Source organism: Eutrigla gurnardus (genome assembly GCF_963514095.1).
Source record: "Eutrigla gurnardus genome assembly, chromosome: 18".
Classification (NCBI taxonomy): domain Eukaryota; kingdom Metazoa; phylum Chordata; class Actinopteri; order Perciformes; family Triglidae; genus Eutrigla; species Eutrigla gurnardus.
Genome location: NC_139929.1, coordinates 13,335,857 through 13,361,790, shown reverse-complemented (window position 1 = coordinate 13,361,790; position 25,934 = coordinate 13,335,857). Strand labels below are relative to the sequence as shown.

General features: G+C 44.5%; 1 protein-coding gene across 1 annotated transcript; it reads right to left on the bottom strand.

The window, feature by feature from the left end:
- Positions 1–998: 998 nt before the first annotated feature.
- On the bottom strand, positions 999–25,934 carry mkxa (mohawk homeobox a). Its single transcript, XM_084034055.1, has 7 exons — positions 25,834–25,934; positions 24,360–24,640; positions 22,142–22,301; positions 19,360–19,513; positions 16,159–16,563; positions 3,895–3,928; positions 999–3,755 (listed from the first exon to the last, which is right to left on the bottom strand). Exons 2-7 carry the CDS (start codon positions 24,533–24,535, stop codon positions 3,548–3,550), a joined length of 1,137 nt encoding a protein of 378 aa, XP_083890181.1. The 5' UTR covers positions 24,536–24,640; positions 25,834–25,934; the 3' UTR covers positions 999–3,547.

The window sequence follows — 25,934 nt, the reverse complement described above, 5'->3', positions numbered from 1 at the left end:
TTTATGAAAACGTTATTTAAAGCCATTTATCTCTTGCTGCTGCTGCGCTTACGAACTCCTGAGAGACATATTCCAATCTGATCCCAGGTCAAAAAAATAAAGTCAAATGCCCAACATCCTTCTAAAGGTAGCAAAAATACACAGAAGATAGCAGACGCTGGGGCCCAAACCACTAATGTGTGCTGTGTGGTTGATGCAGATCACTGCTGTATACATTTGGCTCTTTCAATGGTTTGTCATGATTAGTTTGTTTAGCTCTTAAAAACCACGTCGCCTTGTGTGTCGTAAACAAACATGTCCTATGTTGCGATTAGGGTTGGCCAACGGTTAGAATTAGCCCGGTGACATCAACAAAGGAAAGTGAAAATTGTCCCAACAGACCAGAATTTTTACTTGCGTTTGCAATTTTCCCTCTTCTTTCAAACAATTAACACACGGACACCACATAATGTGAGGCTATTTAGAGAAAGTTAATGATTCAAAAGTGTATTATTATTTTTAACTTAAAAATAAATCCAATGTAATGTGAAAAGTTTCACTCAGTGTCGAACCCACAAAGAATCATCTCCCAACTCAGTTCCTCACAACAGTGTTTTAGCATCTTTGCTATGTGTGGCCTGCAGATATACTGCTGTGGGTTGAGTCTCACCGCTTTCATCAACCCCCTTCCATTACCTGGCCAGCACCAAACTGAAGACAAAGTTAGAAACTAGCTTGTAAACACAGTGCAGCATTTTGCATGTTAAGGAGCCAGAAGATTAGTAGTTGGTGGAGACCAAAACAGAGCTAAAAGGAAAGTGAACAGCACTTAATGGCCACCATAAATAGAATGTTGCAAAGTAGAAAATTGCAATTTTCCAACACGTCAGCAAAACATGATGTCAATGTTGTGTTAAAAGCCTCTCTCTCTGCCTCCAAGAGGCAAAAAAAAGAAAGAAAAAAAAAAGAATAACGGAATAACCAGCAAAAATGTGTGAAAATGAAAACGGAACAAGGAGTGATGCTTTGCATTTCATTCAGAGGTTTATTCATTCATTATTTGCTTTGACCAAGTAACAACTGTTTTTATAAAAGAAATTTTACATGAGAGCAACTCGGACAATACAAGGAGATATGCATTTGGTCATTGGATTGAAAATCCAGTCTCTATCAAAACCAACAAAAAAAAAAGAATCTCAATTTATATAACTTAACAATAAAAAAACAAACTATGGTCACCACTTTGTTTTTTACAAAGTCTGCAATAATAATTTATAGGCTTTAATACATACCGTTGCTTTCCATTTGTCGGCGGGGTTGTGAAAGCAGGGCTTGAGCTGGAGAAAGGCATGTACAGTACCAAAGTCTTGGCCGCGGAAACCCTCTTTGTTAAACGCATGTCGTCGCCGAGGAGCGACCGCAGGTAGGAACAACAAAGGCTGCTCTGTGGTCTCTGAAGCCTCCGTCCCCGGCGCTCTCTCTTCCCAGCGAGCGGGTATCGTGTGAGGTGTGAGGGTCGCGAGTGGTCCACAGGTTCAGAGGTGCGATTAGAAACACAAGGAGCGGGCCCGGCACTACCCCGCAGCTACCCTGCCTGGATCAGGTGTATAAAAAACACATGTGGGAGCGCACAACCCCCGCTGCATGAGCAAATAGTGCCTGGGGATTGGCTAGTGCGATTGATTTCATTAGACCTCCATAGGCACGCTAACAGGAATAATATAGGGTTGTCCTTCATTTCTGTTACTTCTCTTTACCTTTATGTAAAAACATTGAAGCTGTCAATGGAGGCTGTGTTTTCTGATTGAAAACCGTAGAAGTGTAAGTGCAGCTTCTTCTTTTTTTAACAGTTTGCACATTCAAGACATTAAAAAAATGTCAAAAAGTCACTTTGTGCAGCGTCACTCCTTCTCAAAGTCCTTGACCATAAGCACAGTATGGGTTGTCAAAAAACAAACAAAAAACAATTTTATGAAGGAGTGTACATTTTGACACACATTAACAGTACCTTAAAGATATACATAAAACTAAAAAGTCAGCGTGGAGAGCCAACTTCAGTTTCTCCCATAAGTCCAACTCCATTTCCCCCAGTTTGTGAACTTGGCAATCGTTCGCCACAAACGTTTCTAACACATTGCACCGTACGTAAGTCCTTTCTAGAGAAGAGCTTCTTTCCATTGGATGACAAAAGAAGCTCTGTACGAGGCGCGGTGAAGTGAAACCAAGTACAACTTTCGGATTAAAAACAAAAGGACCACACATATACAGACTGACAATAACAAATACTTTTGAAACACTTGCTTGGTCGACAAATACTGAAATTTTTCGAAGAAAAAAAAGAAACGCAAGGGTAGGGGGAGTCAACTTTTAAGTCTATCCTCTGTCTTCTTGTAAACAGCAATTTGAATGTAATGCTAAACAGCTGAGAGGGCTGAGGATCAAAAGGCTAGGGGGGAGCTGCTGGTGGTGGCTTTTTCGTTTTTTTCATTCACTCCAGAGTATCTTGTTCTGAGCACAAACAAGTGAAAAAAGCAACCCTGTCCACATAAAAACACTGATAATGCAAAGCAAAAACATCCCTTTTAGGTCATGGCATTCTTCTGCCAAACAGATACTGTACTGAACCTTAAAGCCCGTAGATCTACGTACATCTGCTGGGGGAGCGTGACTTCATTTGAGTCCAGCTGAGTGTTTAGTGCACGTTTCATCAACTAAAAGCCCAGATAAAGAAAGCAATCCTTCACTGTGTAATGCAACCCAAGGCCGACATGTAGACAAGGTGGAGAGCGTTGGCTTCTTATCGATCTGCTCACGTTAGGGCGACTCATCTACGTATCCGAGCGTTAGTGTTGGCGTGCCAGCAACGTGAAGCTGACTGAGACAAAACAGTGTTCGGTACAGTCAAAATGAAGACTCCAGTCAAAATAATCGCAATGCCTTCAGGGAATTGCTGCTGGGTATTTTCTAAGAACGTGTGTGTGTGTGTGTGTGCGTCTATTTGCATTCATCAGTGGCTCAGATGGTGAGCTCATTCAGTCCTTAAGGCACAGGCTGCTATGGGGAGTTTTCATTCGCAAAACCGATCCTGAATCATGACTGAGTCACTTAACATAGTGAAATATTCCGGGGAGGCACGTCAGTATCTGTAATTTGCATTGACCACAGTCGGCGAGTTATTTGTCGAAGTAACAAAGGCACTTTTCGGCAAAATACAAATTTCGTAGCGTAAAAAAAAAAGGAGAAATAAAAAAATCATCAAAAATAAGTTAACATTACAAAAGTGTCTTGTTTTAGGAAATACTGCAGTGAAACTCGTCAGCCTTTTGGCTGTCAACCCAGCAAAGGAAATGATGGTCAAGGCCTCTTTTGCACTTTTTTAGACACCAATAACAACCAAAAAGAGTGAGTTCTCTTTTTGTTCCACAACTTCCTCGCCTCAAACACACCCCCCCTCCCTAAACACAAGTTCTCTTTTCACTTCTTTGGGAGTTTATGTGGACTCCGGCGAGTTCGTTGGAACAGGAATGTTTGCTGGTTTGCATAGAGAGATGGGAGGACGACGTCGGGGCTAATATTTCTGCATCAGTGGAACTTTAACAGTCTTGATCTCTGCTATATGGGAGGACTTCTGGATGATGCAGCTGGTGGTCCCGGAGACGCTGTCCTTCCCCTGCGCCAAGTTGGTCAAGGCCATGGCGGCGTTGATCTCCCTCCAGTACGTCTCGTCTTTGCCCTTCACCCTCTCCTTCTGCACAGCGCCGACGCCACCGCCGCTGCTGATGATCAGAGGAAGGCGCAAACACACACGGGAAAGAACAAAACAGAGAGCCGGGAGTTAGAGGTCAAGTTCAGCTTGTAATGAATGAAAATAGAGGATTTGATCCAAGGCTGCGAGGTAAAAGAAAGTCCACTCACTTGTCACATTTACTTGATCCATGGTCTGTGGTTTCTGAGAGAAAGAGAAGAAGGAGAAAAAAAGGTTGGTTTTGCAGAGTTCTCGGGGGTCAATGATTTATTGAAATCTAGCTGAACATACAGGCTCGGGTTCTGTGTGTGTGTGTGTGTGTGTGTGTGTGTGTGTGTGTGAGGTCTTTGCTGTAAGTGTACACCCTGTCCTGTGCAAACATGTGTTGCTCTGTTTTCTCTCCTCACTCGGATGTTGGACAAAAAGGACGTTTTGCAAGGAGCCGTCAAGAAACAAGGTGAGTAATAGGATTGAGTTGAAAGATGTTTCTTATGACTCATAAACTCCATTCCCTAATATTTTATCCAAAAACAAATGGGCCCCGGCCAACGTAATTGAGTTGTCTGAGGAAATCAGATTGAAAATGACTGAGTGTAAAATATTTGAGTGAGAATGAAAAGGCAGGCAAGTGAGTCAGTGAGAGAAAGATGGATGTCTGCTCTCACTCTTTTTTTCTTCCCCCTCTTCAAATGGGAGCAATCTCCATCTCATATGTAAAACATTAGCGGGGAATAGCAGAGTCATTAAACAATGAAACCGAGCTTCTCTTCGGGGCAACCAGCGTGTTTACCTCAGCACGCCGCCGAGAGAAAGACCATGTGGACGCCGGTGCGTGGGTTAATCTGAGCGTGTGTTTGCGCTGAACCTGTCTTCTGTCTCGCGTCCAGCTCGAGGTGCGTTTCAGACCCGGCGCTGAATACGATGACACAGGCTTGGCGTTTCATGAGGCGTTAAAAGAGCATCTGGGTTTTTCCAGCCGTGCAGCCTCCAGGCGCTCTCTTAAACCAAACAAACAGCTAAGGCCCTGTGAGCTTTTAAGAAGTTCAATCGTGACCAGGTAAAGATGACTGCTTCACTTAAGAACGTTCTAAAGAAGGCGAACTCCAACGGTATCCAACAGTTCTAGGTCCTCCTTCACCCTCCCAGATGTCCCAGCATCCATCCACACCACAATTCCCAGTAAAGCAAATGTCTAAACCTGAGCTGCCTTTTTAACAAGCCTTTCCTTACACCACTGTCACCACAACAAAATAGTCCACGGGCGTTCCTTCCTGATAATAAAAATCTGCACCCTTCATTTCCACTGGAATCTCATTCCCATGATTGTTGGGCTGGAAGAGGTTGCGCGAGGACACCGCGTTCAGGGCTTAGCATCGTCGCAGACGGCCGCCAAAGAAGAGAGCTAGCACACACGGTTTTACACTCTGCGTTGTCCCCTCTAACCTCGCCAAAGCCCCCTCATAGACTTTCCAAAGACCTGGATCCAGTGTTCGGGCTTTCGCTAGCTGCTATAAGCGCCTAATTATTCCCAACGCCTCGCTCTGTTCCTCCCTTGTTTTTACAAAAGTGTAGCGTGACCCACGTCGACATTACTGGGTTTGCAAGGCCCCGCAGCTAATATGGGCCTGATTATGACATTTCCATCAGTTTTCCAGTTTGCTCTGTAATAGATGTATTCCAAAGAGAGAAAGATAGTCTTCATTCAGCCATTTTCTCCTGTTGATGATCCTTCAACAGCAGAAGAGAGGAATGCAAGTGCACGTGTCCGAGAGGGAGATGAGGACATGATAACCCAGAAGTACAGATTGAGACTTTAGGTTTTAGTGCGTCAAAGCGTTCCAACAAAATCCCTCACATTCTCTGTCTGGCCACATCTCCCCACTGACCGATCTTTCCCCCCGCCTTTATCTTGCTTCATCAGCGAGTCCCTTTGCCTTTATTGATATTCCTCAGGTCCCTCGTCCTCCGTCCTCCACCCGTTCACCCCGCGCTGCAGCGCTTTGCTGTGATAAACCCTGATCCAGGTACTCGGAGACTCGTGCAGCGCAGCCAAAACAAATGCAATGTTTCCCCTCTATGTTTTCATAAACGGTGGACGTGTCAAGAATTCTTCCAAATTTTCAAAGCTGTTTTTTCAAAGCCTCTTCTTTATCTCCTGTTCTCATATTTTTTTTTTGCAGTTTTGTCTTGGCCTAGATTGTGCACATTTGAAGACTGTGACCGTCTACCTCCATCTAATTCTCTTGATTGTTGCCAGCGCTCGGAAGCAGATTGATCCCAACTACAAATATGCACCATTCTTCATGATCACAGCTCTGTAATTACAGGCCCATTACACTGTTTTCATGTGTTGTTTACGCCCCGCCCCCCCCAAAAAAATATATATATTAGCTGGGTGTCGGTTGGCGACATCAAAGACAAACAAGATGCAGAAGAAAGTGTCTTTTTGTGTGTTGTGAAGTCACTGTGGGCTGAGAAGTGCTGTGTGTGAGTCTTTCCATCCGCAGCGTTAAGTGTTTCCAGTGTGTTTGAGGAGAACATACAAAACACTGTTTTCTGAGGCCACCCTTAACCCCACCAGGACCCCCCCTTAGGACTAAGCCTTGTGAACCCCGGACCCCAGGATGTGGAAATGCACCACTGCGTACAAAAAACTCCAAAAAACTCCTATTTCCAAAACTCTGTGCCTAAAACATTTAAAACTCAGATTTTTAAAAACAACAGCAGTGCCAAAGACTCAATAAATCGCCAATAAATCACGGGAGACCTTCTATTATTTTATCATTCTTTTTTCCTTGTGTTTTCTTCTTTCTCTTTTTTGTTTTACTACTCGGCTACCGAGCACTCGGTCCACTTTTCTGTTGCCTTTGGGCTCCACTGACAGTGGGGTTTCACGGGCCGCCAAAGGGGAAAGCTAAGAAGTTTGATGGTTTCTGGCGTCATGCTGGAAGTCCAAAAATACTACCTCACTTAACATCACCGCGGGGTAATAGAGGGTGAGCAATAAGAGGGCAAAAAAAAAAAAAAAAACGCGTTTTAAGAAAACTTGGTGAAAATGAGGGGAAACAAGCGTGGGCTGACAAATTAGAAAGGGAATGAGGTTACACCTGTTCTGTGGACAGCAAACTGAAGAGAGTGGTTGACTATCATCATTACCATCTGGTGCTGTTGTTAGCAACACACAACAATAAACAAGGCAGGCCCTGTTGCACAAACCAAGGGCTGGGCTGAATTAGGCAGGCAAATAAACACAAACACACACACACAAACACACACACACATTTTATATGACATTTCAGTTGGTGGTCTCATCCGGAGTGTCTTAGAATAAGCATCAAGTCTTAGGTCACCAAAAATCACATGTTGCCAAAAATACGTCTTCAGTGGCTTCACAATGTTCCCATGACCATAAAACAGAAAAAACAACAGAATAAAGTGTTTGAAAACCAGAGCCGATAAGAGGAAGGACGGGATTCTAAAGGAAGAGTTTGGGAAATGAGCTCATTTACCTTTTTTTCCTGAGGGTTCAATGAGAAGATCGATAGCGCTGTTGTCTCCGAGACTGACGGCGATCTACTAACTATTCTTTTACGTTGCTTTGGATCAAAGCAGCTAAATATAAACTTGTTAGCTTTTTGTTCTGGAGCTCTACATCCTTACAAGCTACGACCGCCTGTTATCACAAAACCAGATCACACGAAGACGACTGAGGCGACACGAGGAAGACCGTGACGTGAAGTTGAAAGCTACAGAGAAAGTTAGTATTAGTTAGTAATTTGTGAGAAATGTTTAACACTTTGTCATAAGCTACCCATTATAACCAGTTTGTAACTTATGGCTTCATTCTAGGTGAGTATCACATAAATTTGTGCCTCATAAGATCACTTATTATCCATGAATAAAAATCTGGGTTGCCTGGCTGTAAAAATTGCTGGTGAGCCATTAATAATAATGTTTACAGTAATAAACATTAATATGTCAAACACTAATAAACCATCAACTGTGCATAAACTCAATGTTAATTGAGTCATTCAAAAAAACGTTCTGACGAGTCATGAGAAACAATAGTGAGTCATCAACAAATGCTGCAATGTCATTGATAAAAAATCCAGTTGTAAATAAATGACTCAACAAGTGGAGAGCAGCTGAATAGACAGAGCGGGAGGAGGACAAACGCCAGGCAGAGATTCTTTGGAATCACCTGGCAACTCAGTAAAAATAGCTTCAAAGATTTATACAGCATCAGTAAATGAATCATTTACAATTACTAAAGCAATTAGTTTGAACTAATAAACCCTGTTTAAAGAAAGTTTAGGAAGTGGAAGACGTGAAAATGCATTTATTTTGAATGGAATGAGAAGATTATTCCACCACTGGAGAAAGTCGGATAGTTGGAAACACACACACACACACACACACACACACACACACACACACACACACACACACACACACACACACAAATCCAAACCCAGTTGTTGAAGTGGGGAAATGAGCTAAGCTGCTTTTCCTCTAAAGCACCTGATGAGAACCAAAGTGGCGTTGCAGACTCGACGATCTGCTCGCCGCTGACCTGTGCGACCGCGGAACATGTCAGCATGGGAACAGATCATCGTGTAGTCGCACCGCTCCTTTGATCAGCCAGGCGGCCGGCCGAGGTCTGAGGATGAGTCAGCACTTTGTTACTGTCAGCGCAGGTGAGTCATAACTCACGTCCGCTCCACCCTGCGGCGATGCTTTACCTCCAGCGGAGTCTGTGTGATGAACTACCGGATATGAAGTCACATTGGAATGATTGCTGACACCGCTTCCCTTTAACAGAGAGTCTTTGGATCCAACTAAAAAAAGGAAGTGACGGACGCTCCGGGCGACGTTTCTTTGACTTGACGGCGACCCAAGCCACAGAGTCATGAGCACGTGGTGCGACACAGAGCGATCGCTTACTGCCTTCGGGCATCCACATCTATGTTTTATATATTCCTTCAATGATCTGTGCTTTTTATAATGTCAAGAAGAGTCTGTAAATGAAGTTAGTGATGCCTTGGCTCTCCAGCCCCTCGTGCTCTGCCAACCCTACTTGTATATCACCCCTCCCAGCCCTCTCTCTCTCCCCCCGTCTCTCTCTGTCTCTACGGGTGGCGAAGGAGTCGGACGGCCTGGGGCTCCAACGAACCAAACTGTCAATTCCACTCAGTTAGCCAAAGAAATCACACACGCCGTGAATTTAATGCCTTCTCCTTTTGCCCTTACAACACTTGCATCACTTAAAAAATATTGAATAATTAGCTCTTACGCTATTAAATAGAACATACACACAGTGACAGAGCCAGACAGATACTGAGCCGCTGCCCAAAAATGACTCTCCCATCGGCTACATTTCTTTTTTCGGTGTTGGTTTTTTTCCACGTCTGCCCGGCAGATGACACACGTGTGTGTGTGTGTGTGTGTGTGTGTGTGTGTGTGTGTGTGTGTGTGTGGCTGCGGTCAGGGCAGATAACCAAGATCCAGCAACGGGGATTACGCTTTGTGTCTTCTTGCTAGATGGAGAAATAATAACAGTGTTTGAGATGTTAAAGCGCTGCCAGGATGTCATTGTGTTTACGAGTGCCAGTAAACAGAGTGTAATCAGGGCCCCCGTAAATCAGCCAAAATGAGAAGAGCGTCTCGACAAAGAAGTAAATATGTTGTCATGGCAAGTGTGTGTCTTCTTCTGTGTGTGTGTGTGTGTGTGTGTGTGTGTGTGTGTGTCCGTGGGCTCATCATGAGGAATCAGAAATTGGGATTTGGCGTGACAACAGATGATCGCATGAAAACGATCATCACAAAAGGAGAGGACGATAGCGCCTGAGGACCAGAGGGCCTCATACGTTGGTTACTATCTCCATGACAACATGCACACATCCCTGCAGCGCGCCGACACACCGCTGACGGTGAACAGATGAGCTCTGTCATCGTCGCCTTTCCACAAAAGGTAGGAAAGAGACAAACAGTGGGTTTGACCCCCCCTCCCCCCCCCAAGCATCAGGCCACTCCGTCGCAGGTTTCCCAGGAACATCCTCTGGGAAAAAACGGTTGTTGTTTGCGGTTCGCAAAACACACACATTAGGAAAAAAAAAAAGGACGAAACCACGAGTAAACATTATTCCGATTTTTAAGTGTTTTCATGTGCCCAAAAATATCCTTTTTTTTCGGGAGCTGGAGGCCAAATGATATGTTTGCTCTGCACTCACTGCATCATTATGTTGCAATTCCTCGCAGTGGTGGGTTGAATTGCCCTCTCACACTCTGAGGGGATTTCTGTGTGTGTGTGTGTGTCCCGTGTCCTCACTATGTCACACCTCTGCTCTCTCATTAAACCTCTCTCTGCTCTCCTCTCTCCCGTGGGAACACAATGGCAGCCTATTGTTCTAGACACAGTTCGGCTTTTTTAAAGTGGAAACAATTTGTGTTTTATACAGACCGGGGCCGAGCCGCTCGGTTTCTCTGACTAGGCAGGCAGCTGTGTTCCCTGAATCTGATGACCCCATTGTGCTTGTGTGTGTGTGAGTGAGTGTGTGTGTGTCCCTAAAAGCCTTGGCGTGCTGATGATTTAAAAACGATCAGGTTGAGAGGGCTCATTATTCCTCACTCTTCCAGTTCTATGTTAGGGAGTTGCGTATAAACACTGTCCGTTCTGATGTTTGTCTGTTAACACTTCTCCGCAGGATGACGGCTAGAATGAACGCTGTCTCAGTCTGGTGCCGTCTTCTCCGTCTGCCTCCCACCCAGCCTCTGTTTAGTGGTCGCACGTCAATGTCCCATCTTCCACTGACAGGTTCGCCATCGTGTTTTTTTTCCTTCTCAGTCTTTTCTCCACCTTTCCATTTGCATGAAGCTGCAGCTAAGCTAAAAGCCAGGATTATACCTCATCTCTGCCAACTCCCAGTAGTTCCCACCATTGGACCAACCACACCCTGCAGGACACTTCACAGCCTTTCTCATCACTGAGGACGCCACGATACCGAGACAAAGTGCAACAATTACTTTAGAGTATCATTTGTGCTGTAAGGCTCTTATTTTGAAAGTATCAGGTGCTTATCATCAATTTACGGCCCTCATTCTAAACTTTTAAGGGTAATTTCACTCAAATTAAACAACATACTAACCCTAAACCCTGCCTCTGACCTTCCCCCAATACGATTGATCATCCGTGGTGCTCACAGTGTTGAGAAATGACATTTGAAAACAGTATGACTTTGTTTTTCTGGAATATCCCCAGACCGCACCCTCTAGCTGTGGTTCCCAAAGTGGGTGTCGCGGACAGATCAAGGGTGCCACAAGATAACTTCATTTCCTTTTTTTTTTTCTTTATAGTACATTTTGAATAGCGTTGGGTCACGTAACAAACGAGGCTACATTTATATAGTGAGCGTTAGAAGCAAAAAAAAGATCTATGTTAAATATGCCAGAAGGATCGTCTGCAAGGGAAAGTTAAAAAAGCTAAGTGGTACATGGTATGATGTCATATGTGAATTTTCGGTTTAAGTCCATTGACTTTAATTTATGGATTATTTCAAGCTCAATATTTATCTGCAAATCTGCGGAGGAATATATCATATACCTGCTTACTGATTTTATTTTTTAAACAGTAACAGTGTGAATGTGAGTCTCTTCTTTTTCACTTCTCTACCATGATAGCAATCTCGACAGCTTTTTCCAATTCACTCGTGATGATATTCATAATTTTCCCAATAATGGACATTCGCCATAATCAACTTGTGTTTTATCGCAACCTGTGATTAAATCCTGCATGTCGTCCCATCTCTGAACCCAGCCCATAAATCCTATTCCTGAAACAGCCCCTTAATAAAAGCAAAGCCTGGTCGACTGTCCTCGTGGCAGATTTCCCTCGTCTCCCTATCTTTACGAGAAGAAATACAACGCACACACACACACACACATGCTCGGTCACTTCTTCCAACCGCGGCCTCTGTGTCTCTTACTCACTGCCACCATGCTGCCTTTCTTCTCCCAACAGGCCACTGCTGGAGAAACTCAACTAGATCTGGATGGAACAAGTGCCTCCCTCTCCCTCCTCTCATCCCTTCCACACTGATTCCTGAAGCCCAATCCCAACCCAACGAGTCTTGGCAAAAAAGCGGCAGTCTTGGAACAACATCGCTAACCCCCTCCTCTCTCTGTCTTCCCTTTCTGCTTTCCTATGAAACTGTGGAAAGAGCGAATCGTAGCCAGTCTATCCACATCTCTGGATTCCTAAGACGAGGAGTCGTCATCCATCACTGTCCGGGAGTGGCTCATTGTCACCAACAGCCCCCAAGTCCAGCATTGTCTCTCCTGCTGCTCTGCGGCCAGCAGTAAATTACCCCGCCGCTCATCAGTCAGCGGACGTCTTCAATCAGACACAACAGCCGCCAACAACACCGCCGCGTATATCATCACAGTTGGGTTTCTCTTTGGAAAGGAAACACGAGAGACAGTAACGGTGAAGGAAATCCAGTTAAGTATACCTTGTTAGTCGAAAATAGGAAAACAGCCACGATAGAAATCTTTTATCATGAACACCCATCACAGCTTTTACCTCGAGACAAGAGAGCCAAACATGATTCTTTCCACATTAGGATGATTTCTCCTCCGTTCACCTGGACGACTCCGGAGCTTCTTAAGTGCCGCTGGATTCTCCAGGATTCAATAACTGTCTGGCACTCGCTGTGACCTAATTCTGAAAAGGCCCTCAGGATCTCAGCGGCTGCCGTCAAACACGGCTGTTTTCATTGAACCTATTTCTCAAATATTTAGTATTTTGTGTTGAACACCATGTGATTTAGCTGGAAGCCACTTTGATGCTGTAAAATAATGCTTCATTGTATGACCAAGAATCTAATAGTTTAAAAAAACTTTTATTGTACCTCAGTTGTACCTTGCGTTAAATGCTAATGAGCAAATATGAAAATGCTACCATGCTAAATTCAGATGAGGTGATCATTTTGGCATGGATATTCAGGGCACATTAGCATGTTTTAGCATCTTGCCAGTACGTCTGTCACCTCGGAGCTGCTGTTGAGTAACGAGGCAGTAATGTGTAGCGCACAAACAATGGCGAATAAACAAAATAAACAATAAAGATGCCTTCTAAAATGACTTCTCAGCCACGCCAGCGGCTTGGCACCGCCGCCATCACTTTGGTGATGCAGAGACGTTTCATCTAGCGCCAGCATGAGGTTGACATTTGTGGTTTTGAGTGAAATGTCTCGATTGGGTGGATTGCCCTGAAATTTGGCGCTCAACTTCACGCTCCCCTTTGAATGAACTTTAATAACTTTGGTGGTCCCCCTGACTATTAATGTAGCGCCGTCATCATCATCAAACATCAGCATGTTAGCATTTTCATTCTGAGCTCACAAAGCCACTAGGATAGCCTGTAGAAAAATGTTCATTATTTTTATTTAATTGATGCACTGCACAAATTATTGGAACTACTTAAAAAACATACAGGTGACCTCCTGGCTTTCAGATATCGATGCATTTCCAGATCAATAGAAGAATTGGAAGGCATTCTCCACTCACCAGGCTACGAGTCCATGAAGGAGAGAACCTGTGAAAATGCAGCGGCGTCAACCTCGTGTATTAATGTCTGAACCAAGATCTCTCAGTCTCTGTCCGTAGAAACGTTATTTGCCGTATAATGATCTATATGATATTGGACGGGGCGAAATCTGGTACGGAGCTAAAGGAAAACACTGGGCCAGATTCCTGCCATTTAATATCCCATTAAAGGGTAATTTGGCATGAAACCTCTGGCATGTGTGATGGAATTCTACTGTTCCTTGTGTTCAATGAAATTCCCCACGGGCTTTGGGCTGTAGGTGTGTGTGCGTGTGGGTGTTTGTACTGGATGTGTGTGTGTGCATGAGGCCTGTGAATGGTACATGGTTGTGTGTGTGTGTGTGTGTGTGTGTGAGTCCTTCCAAGGCCAGCAGAAGTGTAGTTTTCCACTGGGGTAAATCTACACTCTCCATCTCCTGCCACGTCTGACTGCCCTCTGTAGTCACAGATAACACTGAGGGCTCAGGCTGCGGCCACCACAGCCAACTGGCCCGCTAATGGACTTTTAGCCAATGGGACGCTGGTTGTCAGGCACGCCACTTTTGCGTTGACCAATGCCAACCGCCATACAGGCGGGATTCATCAAAAGAATGTGCCAAGAGACACCTTTTGTGCTCTTTCTCAAATTCTTTGCCAAACGTGAGGGAAACATTCACAGTGCTTCTGATCTGATATGATCCGTAATTTTACCCTGTGTAATTTGCAACTCAGATAAGCATTTTCTCTTTTTTTATATCATAAACACATTTAAACTATTTGTAAAACAGGAATGCGTTCACTACAAAAATATCTGGAATGTGCGGCCACAGGAGGGGGAAAAAAAGCTACAGAGGAAATGATGCAAACCCGAGCTTAAAATGATTTCTCTCCGCCTCCCTCTTTCATTTGCTCTGTCTACGTCGGCGAGATCAGATGTGGAATTAAAATTTCATTTTCTCAACTTTTCTTTTTGTTGCGTTTGTTCAACTGGGCGATCGCATCGGAGGGCCCCAGCAGGTGTTCGATCCCATGAGTCAACACCGCCTCGGAGAACTTTCCATGTGTGGATTCAAAAGCTTCTCTTGCATGTAACAGAGTAACACTACTGTAAACGTGCCAGAGCCCGAGGAATCCAAGAGGGAGACGTCAACGCCAAGAAATGATATTAACCATAGAGATAAAATAGTTACTCTCTATTAAAAACAGCCGGTCGGCCAGGTGAATTAATCCTTTTTTGGGATTTCTCTTATTAAAATCTGGTAGAGGGGGAGTTATAAGTCTCACTTGGTCTATCCATCTCTTTCTCTCTTTCTCCATCTGTGAGTCCCAGCAGGTGCTTCGATGTGAAAAAGCCTGATGTTCGTTCAGGTCACAGGGTTTCGAGTTCTTCGATCGGGAGGATTTTAACCGTCGCAGCTGTTGATGCATTTCATACGAACCCCACACACGCCCTCCTCCCCGCTCAGATAATATAAAACACATTTCAACGGAACACAATAAAATCTGCTCTTCCCCGAGCAAAGGCCCTGTCCTCCATCACTCCGTCACCTACACCTCCAAAAAAAAAAAAAACTGCCCACGCCCATCAGAAAGTGAAAACCTCAGTGTCGCCAGAACAAAGACGCAGTGTTCCCGGCTGAAGAAGACAGGTCTGACCCTGATTGTTCACAGCTTAGGCGAGTTGCGAGCTGAAAGCTTTCGTAGTGAGAGCTGTTATGTGATTGTACATTCACAGTTAGGAGGAGATCAGCGTCAATTACATCACTGTAAAACATTCTGAGCTGGTTCAACTTAAAAACACGAGATTCCCTGCTGCTGAAGGCAAAGACAACACGGAGCTAATCCCAGTAAACAAACAGGATACTTGATTCTGTTTTCAAGGATTTTTTCACAATTTTGATGCCCTAAATAAAACCAGGTGCTAGTAATAAAGTGTGTAAGGTGACTTTTTTTCAAAGGATTACTTCCTTCCAGAAGGTGTCAAAACCAAGAAGTAGAAACAGCAAAAATGGGACAATACAGCCTCAGCTTGGACAAAACCAAAGAAACACTTCATCTCTTCATCTCACTCTGGAATGTGTTTTCCATTCCTGAAGAAAAGCTAATGACACAAAACTATTTTTTCCCCGATTCGCAATTTGTAAACGACAAGTGACCCGTGTCAAGAGATTCGTCTTTGTTTTTCATGGCCTACGATTATTATTATTATTATTTTTTTTAAACTTTTTTCAAAGGTCACTTTGCCTAAAAAAAGAAACGCACGCTTTTCCACGGATCACACGAGCACAGCCCGCCGACACACAAACACACGCGGCCCGTTTGCCTTGCCCCTGCTCTCCCAGCGGGACCTCATGGCAGGATCAAAGCATGCCAAACAGTAGTCTGAAAGTGAGCATGTTCCACATGGCCTTGTTGTGTCTGGCCTGCTAAAGCCTGGTCAGAGGAGCCGGCTGGGGGGGAATTCCTTCTCTGCTCGGTGAGTGGGTGAGGAGGGAGTGTGAAGTGATAGTGCACGAGCTGCTCTGCGGTGGATATGTGTGTTGGACACAGGGGGCCTGGCTTGAATCTAACTAGGCAGTTTAGTGTTTTTTTTTTTACTGCATCTCCATTTCAGCGGCCGCAAGAATCACATTCGGCGACACCAAACACCGTATCAAATGTAGGGAGGTGGAGGAAAACGGCGTGAGCAGGCAGCAGCAGTTTAATACACAGACCGGTGGAAATAATGGGCCAGCTGCAGGAATTAAAACAAAATGTCCAGATGGAGGGGACGTAAAAAGAACAAAAGTGAGGGATGTCGTGTGTGAGGGAGACTCTCCAAGGGAAAGAATGTAAGAAATGTGGCTCCTTACCAGTCCGATAAACAAAGTTCGCCTCGGCCTCGGAGGAGGATGGCGAGAGCAGCTCGTCGTCGTACTCGTTGGAGCTGAAGGAGCCGGAGTGGTTCCTCTTGCGGGCGTCCATGACGGCGTTGGCCACCATGACGTGACGCAGCGAGTCGTTCAGGTAGCGATGCAGCAGGCTGCTCTTGTACTTGGGCGGAGACACGTAGTCCTCGGCCAGGGAGGCGGCCGAGCGCAGCCCCGCTCCCATGCCCATGCCCATGCCCATCCCCATCCCCATGCCCATGCCCATGCCCATCCCCATGCCCATCCCCATGGCAACCATGGAGGAGCCCTCCTTCTTGATCACGCTCTGGTACATGGGCTTGTTGAGCTCCTCGGGGCTGCTCTGTGTCCTCTGAGGGTTGTCCCCGTCTACACAATCAAGGGGGGAAATCAGAAAAACAATCATTTAGATGCAATACAGAAATACATTTTGGAATGAATTATGGAATAAGGAAATATATTGTCTCGCATGTCTTCCTATTTTTAATTCTTCTGTGCTTTTAATGCTTACCTAGAACACTCAAACATTAACAAATGTTTTTTTTACTCTTTTTTTTAAATGCCTACATTTGCATATTTATTGAACTATTCCTGGAATACAATCACATTTGTATCTATATGTATTTTTTAATGAAACTATGTTATACTAAACCCATTGCTGAAAGTAAAATAGTCTCTATAGAAAGCCAATGCATCTACACTCTTAGCACCAGTATACAGCATAAAATCCATTGAAGTTTTAAAATGTTCATTATTGCACACTGATTAACTGTACGTAGGCTCATAATGATGACATGTACAGTTTATTATTTATGTGATACATTAAATGGAGGCCCATTGTATTTATAAAACAGCACCTATAAATACGTAATACTTAAATGCTCATTATTGCACACTGGAAATTCCGGTTCATTAATGTTCAAATGACTATAACATCGTCCAAAAAACGAATTCATGCACAAAGCAATCACACGCTTATTCTTTAGCAAATGCTTCTCCAGCTTACGTACTTTTCATGTTCATCCCCACTGACTCAGAGTCTGGTTATTCTGAGCTAATCTTTGAATCTAAATACCAGGGCAGGGAGATTTCAACCTGGCGCTCCTGCCCTCCCGTTGGCACCGCCTCAAGAGCAGAAAGCCCAGCCGAGACTTAAGACGCATTACCAAACCATAACGGATGGTAGCCTATTTCCTCTCCATCAAGACCACATTGCCCCTCTATTCCCCTGCAGAAATAAATAATTTCCAGGGCGCTCGGCAGCCGGAGAGATTGAATTAAAGCAAAAGGTCCCTACCTGATGAAAGAAAATGTGGGGGGAAGATAAAACACCGCGCTGAAAAAACAGATATCCTCTGGCAGGGGGGAAATCAGGGAGAAGTTCACTCGAGATACTGTCCCTGCCAAGACTGTAATTTTGTAATTTGGGCAGGTTGGACTTTTGATTCAGCCTGGGCCAAATCAAAATTATAGCTCCCACATATCAGAAACACATGGAGGTAGCGCACTCGCTCTCCTTCCCCTGTGCCGTCTGAGGTAGGAATTTGGCAATTTCTTCTGCATCTCCTTTGAAACCACACGAGCGATAATAAATCTAATCATTGTGTTCTGATAATAGAGTCCTTTTACCTCGAGGTCTGCCACCTTCCTTCCTTTTCAACACCTACGACAAGCTTGTCTGCTCCGGCTCTTATGCAGAAAACAGCATTTTCTCCCTCAGGCTTGCTATCTCCAAAAACATTGTGGGGTCGGTAAGAAGAATGCATTCTGAGTCTTTAGGGTCAGGTCCGACCCCATAAATAGCCTCTGGAACAAAAGCACAGGCTTAAAAACATAATGGAGGGCTTTTTAGCACACGGGTCAGAAGCGGGAGCAGGCTGCGGACAGCTTCATAACCATAATGTGACAGGGGGAAGAGTCGGGGAGATATACAGAGCCTCCGGTGGTACAGTGGCCTGTGGCGGACACAATGCAAACACCGTGCACACATTCCTCCTCCAGCCACACGCTCGGCCGAATATTTAATTAGAGATCACCGATACCACAGCGCTCTTCCTTTCTGTTCATTCTCTCACTGCGTGAGTATGTATGCATGTTTTTTTCCCTTTTTTGTTCCCTGACCATGTTTTCAGTGCTGTCAGCGAGTAGAAAGAGGCAGTTGCTGTAAATACACGGCTGACAGAGAGCTACTCATTTTCAATTGCAGGCTGGGAGACGGAGGTTGGCTCGGCGGGGTGTCTTAATGACAGCGTGTCGCAGCCCGCCGGCCTCGGCGTCTCTCGGCTGGATCACACACTCGCCATTTATATACACCCAGAACATGGCTCTGCATAGCATCAGCCCGCTTTAGGATGTCCACCGACGGAGATGGACTGGCCTCTGGCTGCGTTTCAGGTCATAATGCTAGATTTGAGTTTCGGGGGCACAAGAAGCATGATGTAAGGAGATTTTCACGGTCACTCTGTACAAAGAGCACCAGGTTCACACCGGACCAAGTTAGACCAAGCGGTCCTCCATCGGATTCATGGTGGGGCACGTACACAAATGATTCCAGCATGGTCATAAAATTTGCAGATATGATAAATCCTGCCAAAAACAATTCATGCTTCGGACTCAAATGTAGATTGAAAGGTATTCATGTAGCTTTTGCTTTCATATTGAGCAAGTTTGAGTAGAAGAGAAGTGAAGAATCAGCCCAAACTTCCAAAGTCACCAATTACAAGCAACCATAATTAAAGAGGTCAAGGGTCACAGAGGAAAAAAACAGACAACCAACTGCTGTTTGAAATGAGGGACAGATGATGAATTAATAATGATATTGACGGTGTTAAATTATTTTTTAGTAATGAAGGAACTATGCACTGCTGGAAAAATCTGCTTCTTAGTGAAAATGAGGGGAGATAGAGAGCACTGTGTAACATTATCTCTGCTGCATCAACTTTAAAGGGGTACTGCAGCAATTTCAAGTCACGAAGTTGGCAGACTCAAAGGATAAGGGACCCAGATTTTCTAAAAGAACGGTTCAAATCTGTGCAGCGGGGGTCTTAGATATCCTGATTATAGCACATTTTATTAATCAGCCCCCTCGACTCTTATATTTCCAAATAAAAGCTGTGAAATTAACTTGGACTGGAACGTGGGAGTGAGATGGAGTTGCTGCCGTACCGTCGGAGCAGCTGTCCTCGCTGCTGACGCTCAGCCTCTCTGCGTTGCCCTGGACATATTTGTTGTACAGCTTGATCCGGAGCGCCCAGCTCAGGTCCGGCTGCCTCACCGTGTTCTTCAGTCGCCTCCTGGCATTGGCAAACCAGTTGGACACCTGAGGGAGGGGGGGGCGATACAGCAAATAGAAACATATGTCATTGCTTGGATTCCACATCATAGAAAAACAAAGTCTCGCCTGTGAAGACGTCTGCTCGCTGCCTGCCATCAGTCTCTTTCAGAAAAAGGAGACCGCGGCGAAAGGCAGAAGCAGAGTCAGGTTGCAGAGCGGCTCTCTGAGACAGCTTAGAGACATCCCAGACGCTCCAGACAGACACCCCAGCATGCATCTTTGCTGTATCAACGCCATGCAGTAACATTTAACACCCTGCGAACGTCCGACGGCCAGCGAACGCAACGTTTCATTAACTCATGTTCCAACCGAGATGTGCGTCCCCCGTGCTTATTCTGGACCCGCGCAGCCTCCCTCCAATAATACATTTTTTCCAACACTGTCTTCAAGATGCAATAAAAAAGACACTCGAGCCAGCGCTCTTCCTTTCACTGGGAAGGGAGACCATTAGATGTTATACTAGAATAACTTTTCATGCTCAATAGACTTCAAGCGGGTTATGAAGAGGCTGAGACAGGGGCCTTATGCTAGAGTACTTATTTTTCTGATCCCCTCTTCCAGTATCGTGTTTCTCGTTAACTAAGACCATCCCACATCCCCTTTGTCTCGGGCCCAGCGCTGTGGCACTCCAGGGGGAAGGCGGCATCGAGTACATGTGGCTTGGCCGGAGGGGAGGGGAGGTGAGACGAGGCGAGGCGTGGGACGGCTCGCTAATGAGGACTGGAAGGAAGGATGGCTTTCAATGGGGTGAGAGTAGAGAGAAAGGATGGCACGCCTGCTCACATGACATCCAGAGAGATTTAAAAAAAAAAAAAGGAGGGACCAGGCCGCCAAACCAGCTCTCTCAGCCGTGGCCTGTCTGTACTGTTTGTACCGTAGAGGAGACGGCATGCAGGCACGCCGAGGGAGTTCAACAGTGATGGAGAGATGGCACTGGTGTATGAGCACAAACTTTGAAGCAATAATTTACAATGTTTAGATGGGGAAAATGGGCTGTTTTGCTAAAACATGACAGATTTAGTCGCTTTAAACACCTGGTGCCAGGTGGGTGTTTCCAGGGGAAAATGCATCGGCGGTTTGTTTGGACTAAACAGTGGAAGAACTGGGTCGTTTTCAGGCTCCATAGGCACATTGGGCTTCAACAAAAAAAAATATTTTCATACTGAATCATTTGTTGATTATGTCTTTCCAATAATCCATTACAGGTTCAGAACATAAAAGGTCAGATAAAAGAAAAACACCCAGCAGATGTTCCCAGAAATCAAGGTGTTTTGTTCGATCATTAGTTCAAAATCAAAAGATATTATCTTTTTTTGTGACATTTATATTTGCATATTCTAATATTTTAGCATGATGTCACATTTGAGAAATTGGAAACAACATTTTAGGATATTTTACTGGATAAATGACTTCTTTTGGCAATTTTTTGTGCATTTAGTCAACTAATCATCTCAGCAAAACAAACCAAATCAACATAAAATCTAATAATAATAAAAATAATAATGTGAAAGCAGCTCACAAATGTACTCACAGCAGAAGAAGGACCTCCCTCATGTTTGAAAATGTGGTGAGAATTATTTACCTGCCTGTCATCACTCTCATCTCCTGACCTTTGACACTGCTGCTGGTATTTGGGTGTCAGCTTAAACGTATGTGTGTGTGTGTGAGGTTGTGTGTGTAAATGTGTGTGTGTGTGTGTGTGTGTTCGCAGCACAGCATCCCGGTGTCCAATACAAAGCATTCCTCTGCACTCTGCTCGCCCTCACCAAAACAAACAGCTCCATCAGGCTCCCAAAATGAGAACCAGATTAAGCAGCGTGGCCGGCGGCCCGAAAAAGCCGCCGCAGACTTTCTGAGGCCGTATCAGTGACCTTGTCAGCCAGATGATACTGTACACACACAGCTGCGAGCGCCAGACACTAAACACACTGACGTTCACCACTGGGTTTTCCTCTCAGCGGTCAGTCTGTCAGTCGAGTTGCCCACTGTACTTTTACATTATCAGCAGAGGGTGTAAGAAACCTGCATTTATACCGAGAGTATGACCTCACCTGAGGAGAGTCTGAGGTGCAGATTTACCAGTCAAGCCAAAAGAGATTTTGTGTAGAAATGTATATTTTGTAATGAAATTCTGAATAGTCTCACCTGCCCGTGCAACATTGAGTAATAAAATCACACTTTGGTAATATGACGAGAGTGATGAAGTAGAGGGGTCATAAGTCCAAAAGGTTGGGAGTCGCTGATTTACTGTATTTAACTCCAAATTTGATTTACGGCCACTTAAAAAAATAAAAAATATATAAATAATAAAAAAAAAAGAAGAACACAATTGCCAACTGTAGCATTTGGAAGTAAGTAGAACTAACATTAAGCACCACTGCATGAGAACTGTAAAATAAACAGCTCAAGATGTAAAAACACTTTCTACTCGCAGCCTCCTAATTGCGAATGCAAGCCAAAATCCAGCTTTCAGACGCAAAAACTGCAGCCACAGAAATAAAATTTCACTTTTTCCCCTCACTGATCACGCTGCATGTGTGAACGCTAATAAATACCTCACTTTTCCTCTTTCTTTATCACCTGAGCAGCAAAGGGATAAGAAAGGAGACACACCTGGACCAGGGTCATTTGCGAGCCGAGGGCCAGCAGGATTTTCTCCGTCTTGGTGGGGTAGGGGTTGTCTCGGTGCTTGTAGAGCCACTGCTTGAGCGGCCGCGCCATGTCCTGCAGGGCCTGACGCTTGTGTCGCACTTTACCGCCGCTGGGTCGTCCCCTGAGAGGAAACACGGGGAATAATATCAGCCAAGTCGCACACTGCAGATCGACGTAAAACCCATCACAAACTATTATATAAATATACACATCAAACCTAGATAGCACATGGGATTTAATGGACACATTTTGGGGGATTTTTCAAATCTAAACTTGGACTTTTTGTTCATTTCTCTCCAGCATATTTGTTGTTTTCCCAAGTGACTGATGATTTGATATGTATTCTGACATCATGTGTTCGTCACATCAGGATAAAATGCTGGTGAAATATAAATTTCAGCCATAAAAGTGTGTGATTTGTATTATAAGTGAAGCAGATAATGTTGCGGAGTGGAGTCCTGAGTGGAGCAGCATGTCGTCTGAACTGTTAGTCATGACACATAAAGTGAACACTCTATACAGTATGCAATTTTCTCACCCAGAGCCCTGCAATTAAGCTAAAAGAGGTTGGATTAAAAGAGAGAGACATAGAGACATAGCAGAGAGGGAGAGAGGGAGGGAGGGAGAGAGAGAGAGAGACTGAGGCAGACAGAGGCACAGAGAGAGAGAGAGATACACGGCCACTCACAGTTTATTTTTTCATCGCGTGTCCCACAAACCACCAACGCGTCGCAATGAAACAAACAAAAACACTTTGCTCAGGCGCACATTTTTGCCAGATTAACATTTCACACCCAGCAGGAGAACAATGTGGCCGGGTCACAGTCACAGCCAAGCCATCGCACAAGGGACTGACAAAGGGCAGGAATTATACTTCTGGTTTTCCTTTACAGAAAATGGCTATGACACATGTCCAGACGATGCTATAAAACATCACGGCAGGAATATAACATGGGAGATTATAGAATAAACATATTCCAAGCCAGATCAGTGACTCAGTGGTGAGTTCAGCCATCAACAGCTGAGGTTATACAAGATAAAACACTAAATATCATGAGATCACTTCATCTAAAATGTCTTATTGAAGATGCTCTGAGGGTTAGGAATATAAACAACGTGTCATTCAAGTCCGACGACGGCAGCCTGATGGGGTCTGTGAAGGACTGGGTCTCACCTTCGCTCCTGCAGGTTTTATGAACCTGTAGATGTCAGTATGGTGCTGCGCTCCGATTCTCCCTTTATCTCACCAAAAGGCTCCACTGGCTGCAGATGTAACATATTTTAGTCTAACCTCAAGCCTGCCTGAGGTTCATGTTCTACAAATATTTTCCTTGTAATCTAGATGAGTATGAACATCCGAAAGGAGATTTAACGCCGTGTTCTGAACTTTGGTTCAAACACTCCGAACACACACGCTAACCTGTTTAATCAGCTAATGCTCTTCATTAACACTGATGCTTCCAATGAGGTGACACCGAACAGGACTCATAATATTCTTTATTATGGAAGGGTGCTCCTGAAGTTCTGTTCTCTCTATATATATTTAATACATGCCTAATAAACATGCAAATGATACACAACTAATACAACAATGACATGGTGTTTTCTTCCACCTGCTCCTGTCACCAGAAGGGGAGAAATTAACAATATTTAAAAAATAAACACGTGGCTGTTACGTGATTGACTAGACCACACTGGGAGTTGAAGGGCGAATGTATGTATTGGAAACAGATGGAGACCTCTATAAGACACGCTACCGAACACCGCGGGCCTAGTTATTAATGTTGAGATTAGCTGTGAACATCAACGCCTGAATGAAGACCAGACTGGGAAATATTAATTCCCTGATCAGTCAGATCCTGTTGTATTAAAGCCACGTGAAGAAAAAAAAAAGTCAAGCTGGATAATCTAATTTGTGTTCCAGCCCTGAGAAGCATTAATAGTTACAGTTGTAGACTTCTTAAAGACTTTCCTCGAGGATATTTATCCGCGCGTAAATTACACATTTTTGTGCGTAAAATTCAATCTGAGCTTGACATTTCTTATCATGCCTTAGATAACCACAGAGTTCTGGTTAACCGTGAAATAGAGGTATTTCCTCATCATCAAAGCCAGACTCCGGTTAATCCGCGTGATATTAAAAAAGAAGAAAAAAGCCACACATGAATGCTGCACATACCCGCTCCGCCTGTGTCTGTTGGCCTGGTTGTCTCTGATGGTCTGGTTGCTGGAAAGTAGGTCCGGATGTTGCCCGTCGATGACTTCTAGATAATTTCTGCTGCTCATTTCCACCTCTTTCGCCTTCTCTTCGAACAGGACCTGGCTGCTCAGTTTGTTAAACACGATGGTGTTCATCTTTGGCCAGATATTCCCCCGATTTCTCGGATGCGCAAAATAAAAATAAAAAAAGGAGGAAAAAAAAGTCTCCTCGGATTTTGTCACAACGTCCCCGCGTCTCTCCTGTGGAAGACAAGTGGATATGTTACTAAAAGAGTGTGTACATGCGCTTGAACTGTGATGTGGTCATGGAGTAAAAACTGTGACCTTTGGTCGGGAAAAAAAAAGAAATCTATGTCTCCTGGAAACGATGCATGTTTCTAATAAATGATGATTTGACACCTTCGCTCCGGTGTGTGTGGCTGGGTCACCCGGCACTGTGCGCCCGCTCCTACAAATACACTGAATGGACCAGCCTGCAGGCTGTCTTGAGCTGAGGCGGACCGTGCGTAATTGCGCTCCTGTGGTGCGTCATATTAAGGTCGCTCTTTGTAAACATATGCATCTGCAATTCCGATGCATAACAAAGGAATTCATCCGAAGCATAAAAAAGGTCCAAATATATATCATCAGACAGCAGGTCCATAACAACTATTAGGGGTAAATTCACAAATCTTAACGATGCGTAATGATAATAAAACCGGCTTTATTCTCTCTTCGATCAAGTGAAACAATTATTTTTATTACACTTTCGCTGATATGTTCTCACAACTATATCATATCATTTACAACAGATCTAGGCTACAGTACATATTTGGTGGCATGGGTTGTAAAAACTTTGATTTAAGTTTTTTTTTTTTTTATGTGTTTCAGAATTCCACTTCAAGCATCTTGAATATTTCAGCCCTGCCTCTTCTGCGCTGCGGTCGCATGTCTCTTAAAAAGCACATGAATGGTTTATTTCGGTTGGTGCTCTCCCTTATTTAATGCCAAACAAACAACACTGCGCGCTCCAGAAATGTGACATTTAGTGTTTTTTTTCTCTTCACTTGTAATGTTGGAAGTTCCTCTGGAGAGGCTGAATATTGAATGTGTCACGGGGAAAGACGCGCGGCGGTGCGGTGCGGTGCCGTCAGCACCCTGCTGCCAAATAAGTAGCCCACAGGACCATGTAGTGATGGAATAAACCAATAAACAGCACACTGGCAGATGGATTAGAAGGATTATATATTCTATTATGGGACTTAAAATCGCGGAGAGTAATGCCAGAATAAAGAGCAGTTTAAACTCAGCATTGTCCATTCAAAGTTGGATAAACTGGTTTTAGAGGTGTTTAAACATCCCTGATCCCAAACCTCCATGACCATGTCTAAACTGATCCTATCGGCCCGGTCCGTCAACGACCACAAGTGCGTCAGTGTGTCTCGGCCACCTACCTGTCCCGGGTCCCTCCTGCGTCTCTCTGCTGTGTAGAACCAAAATCCTGTTTCCAGTCGCCCATTCCCCGCTCACATGTTCCCGTCCTGAGATCCTGAGC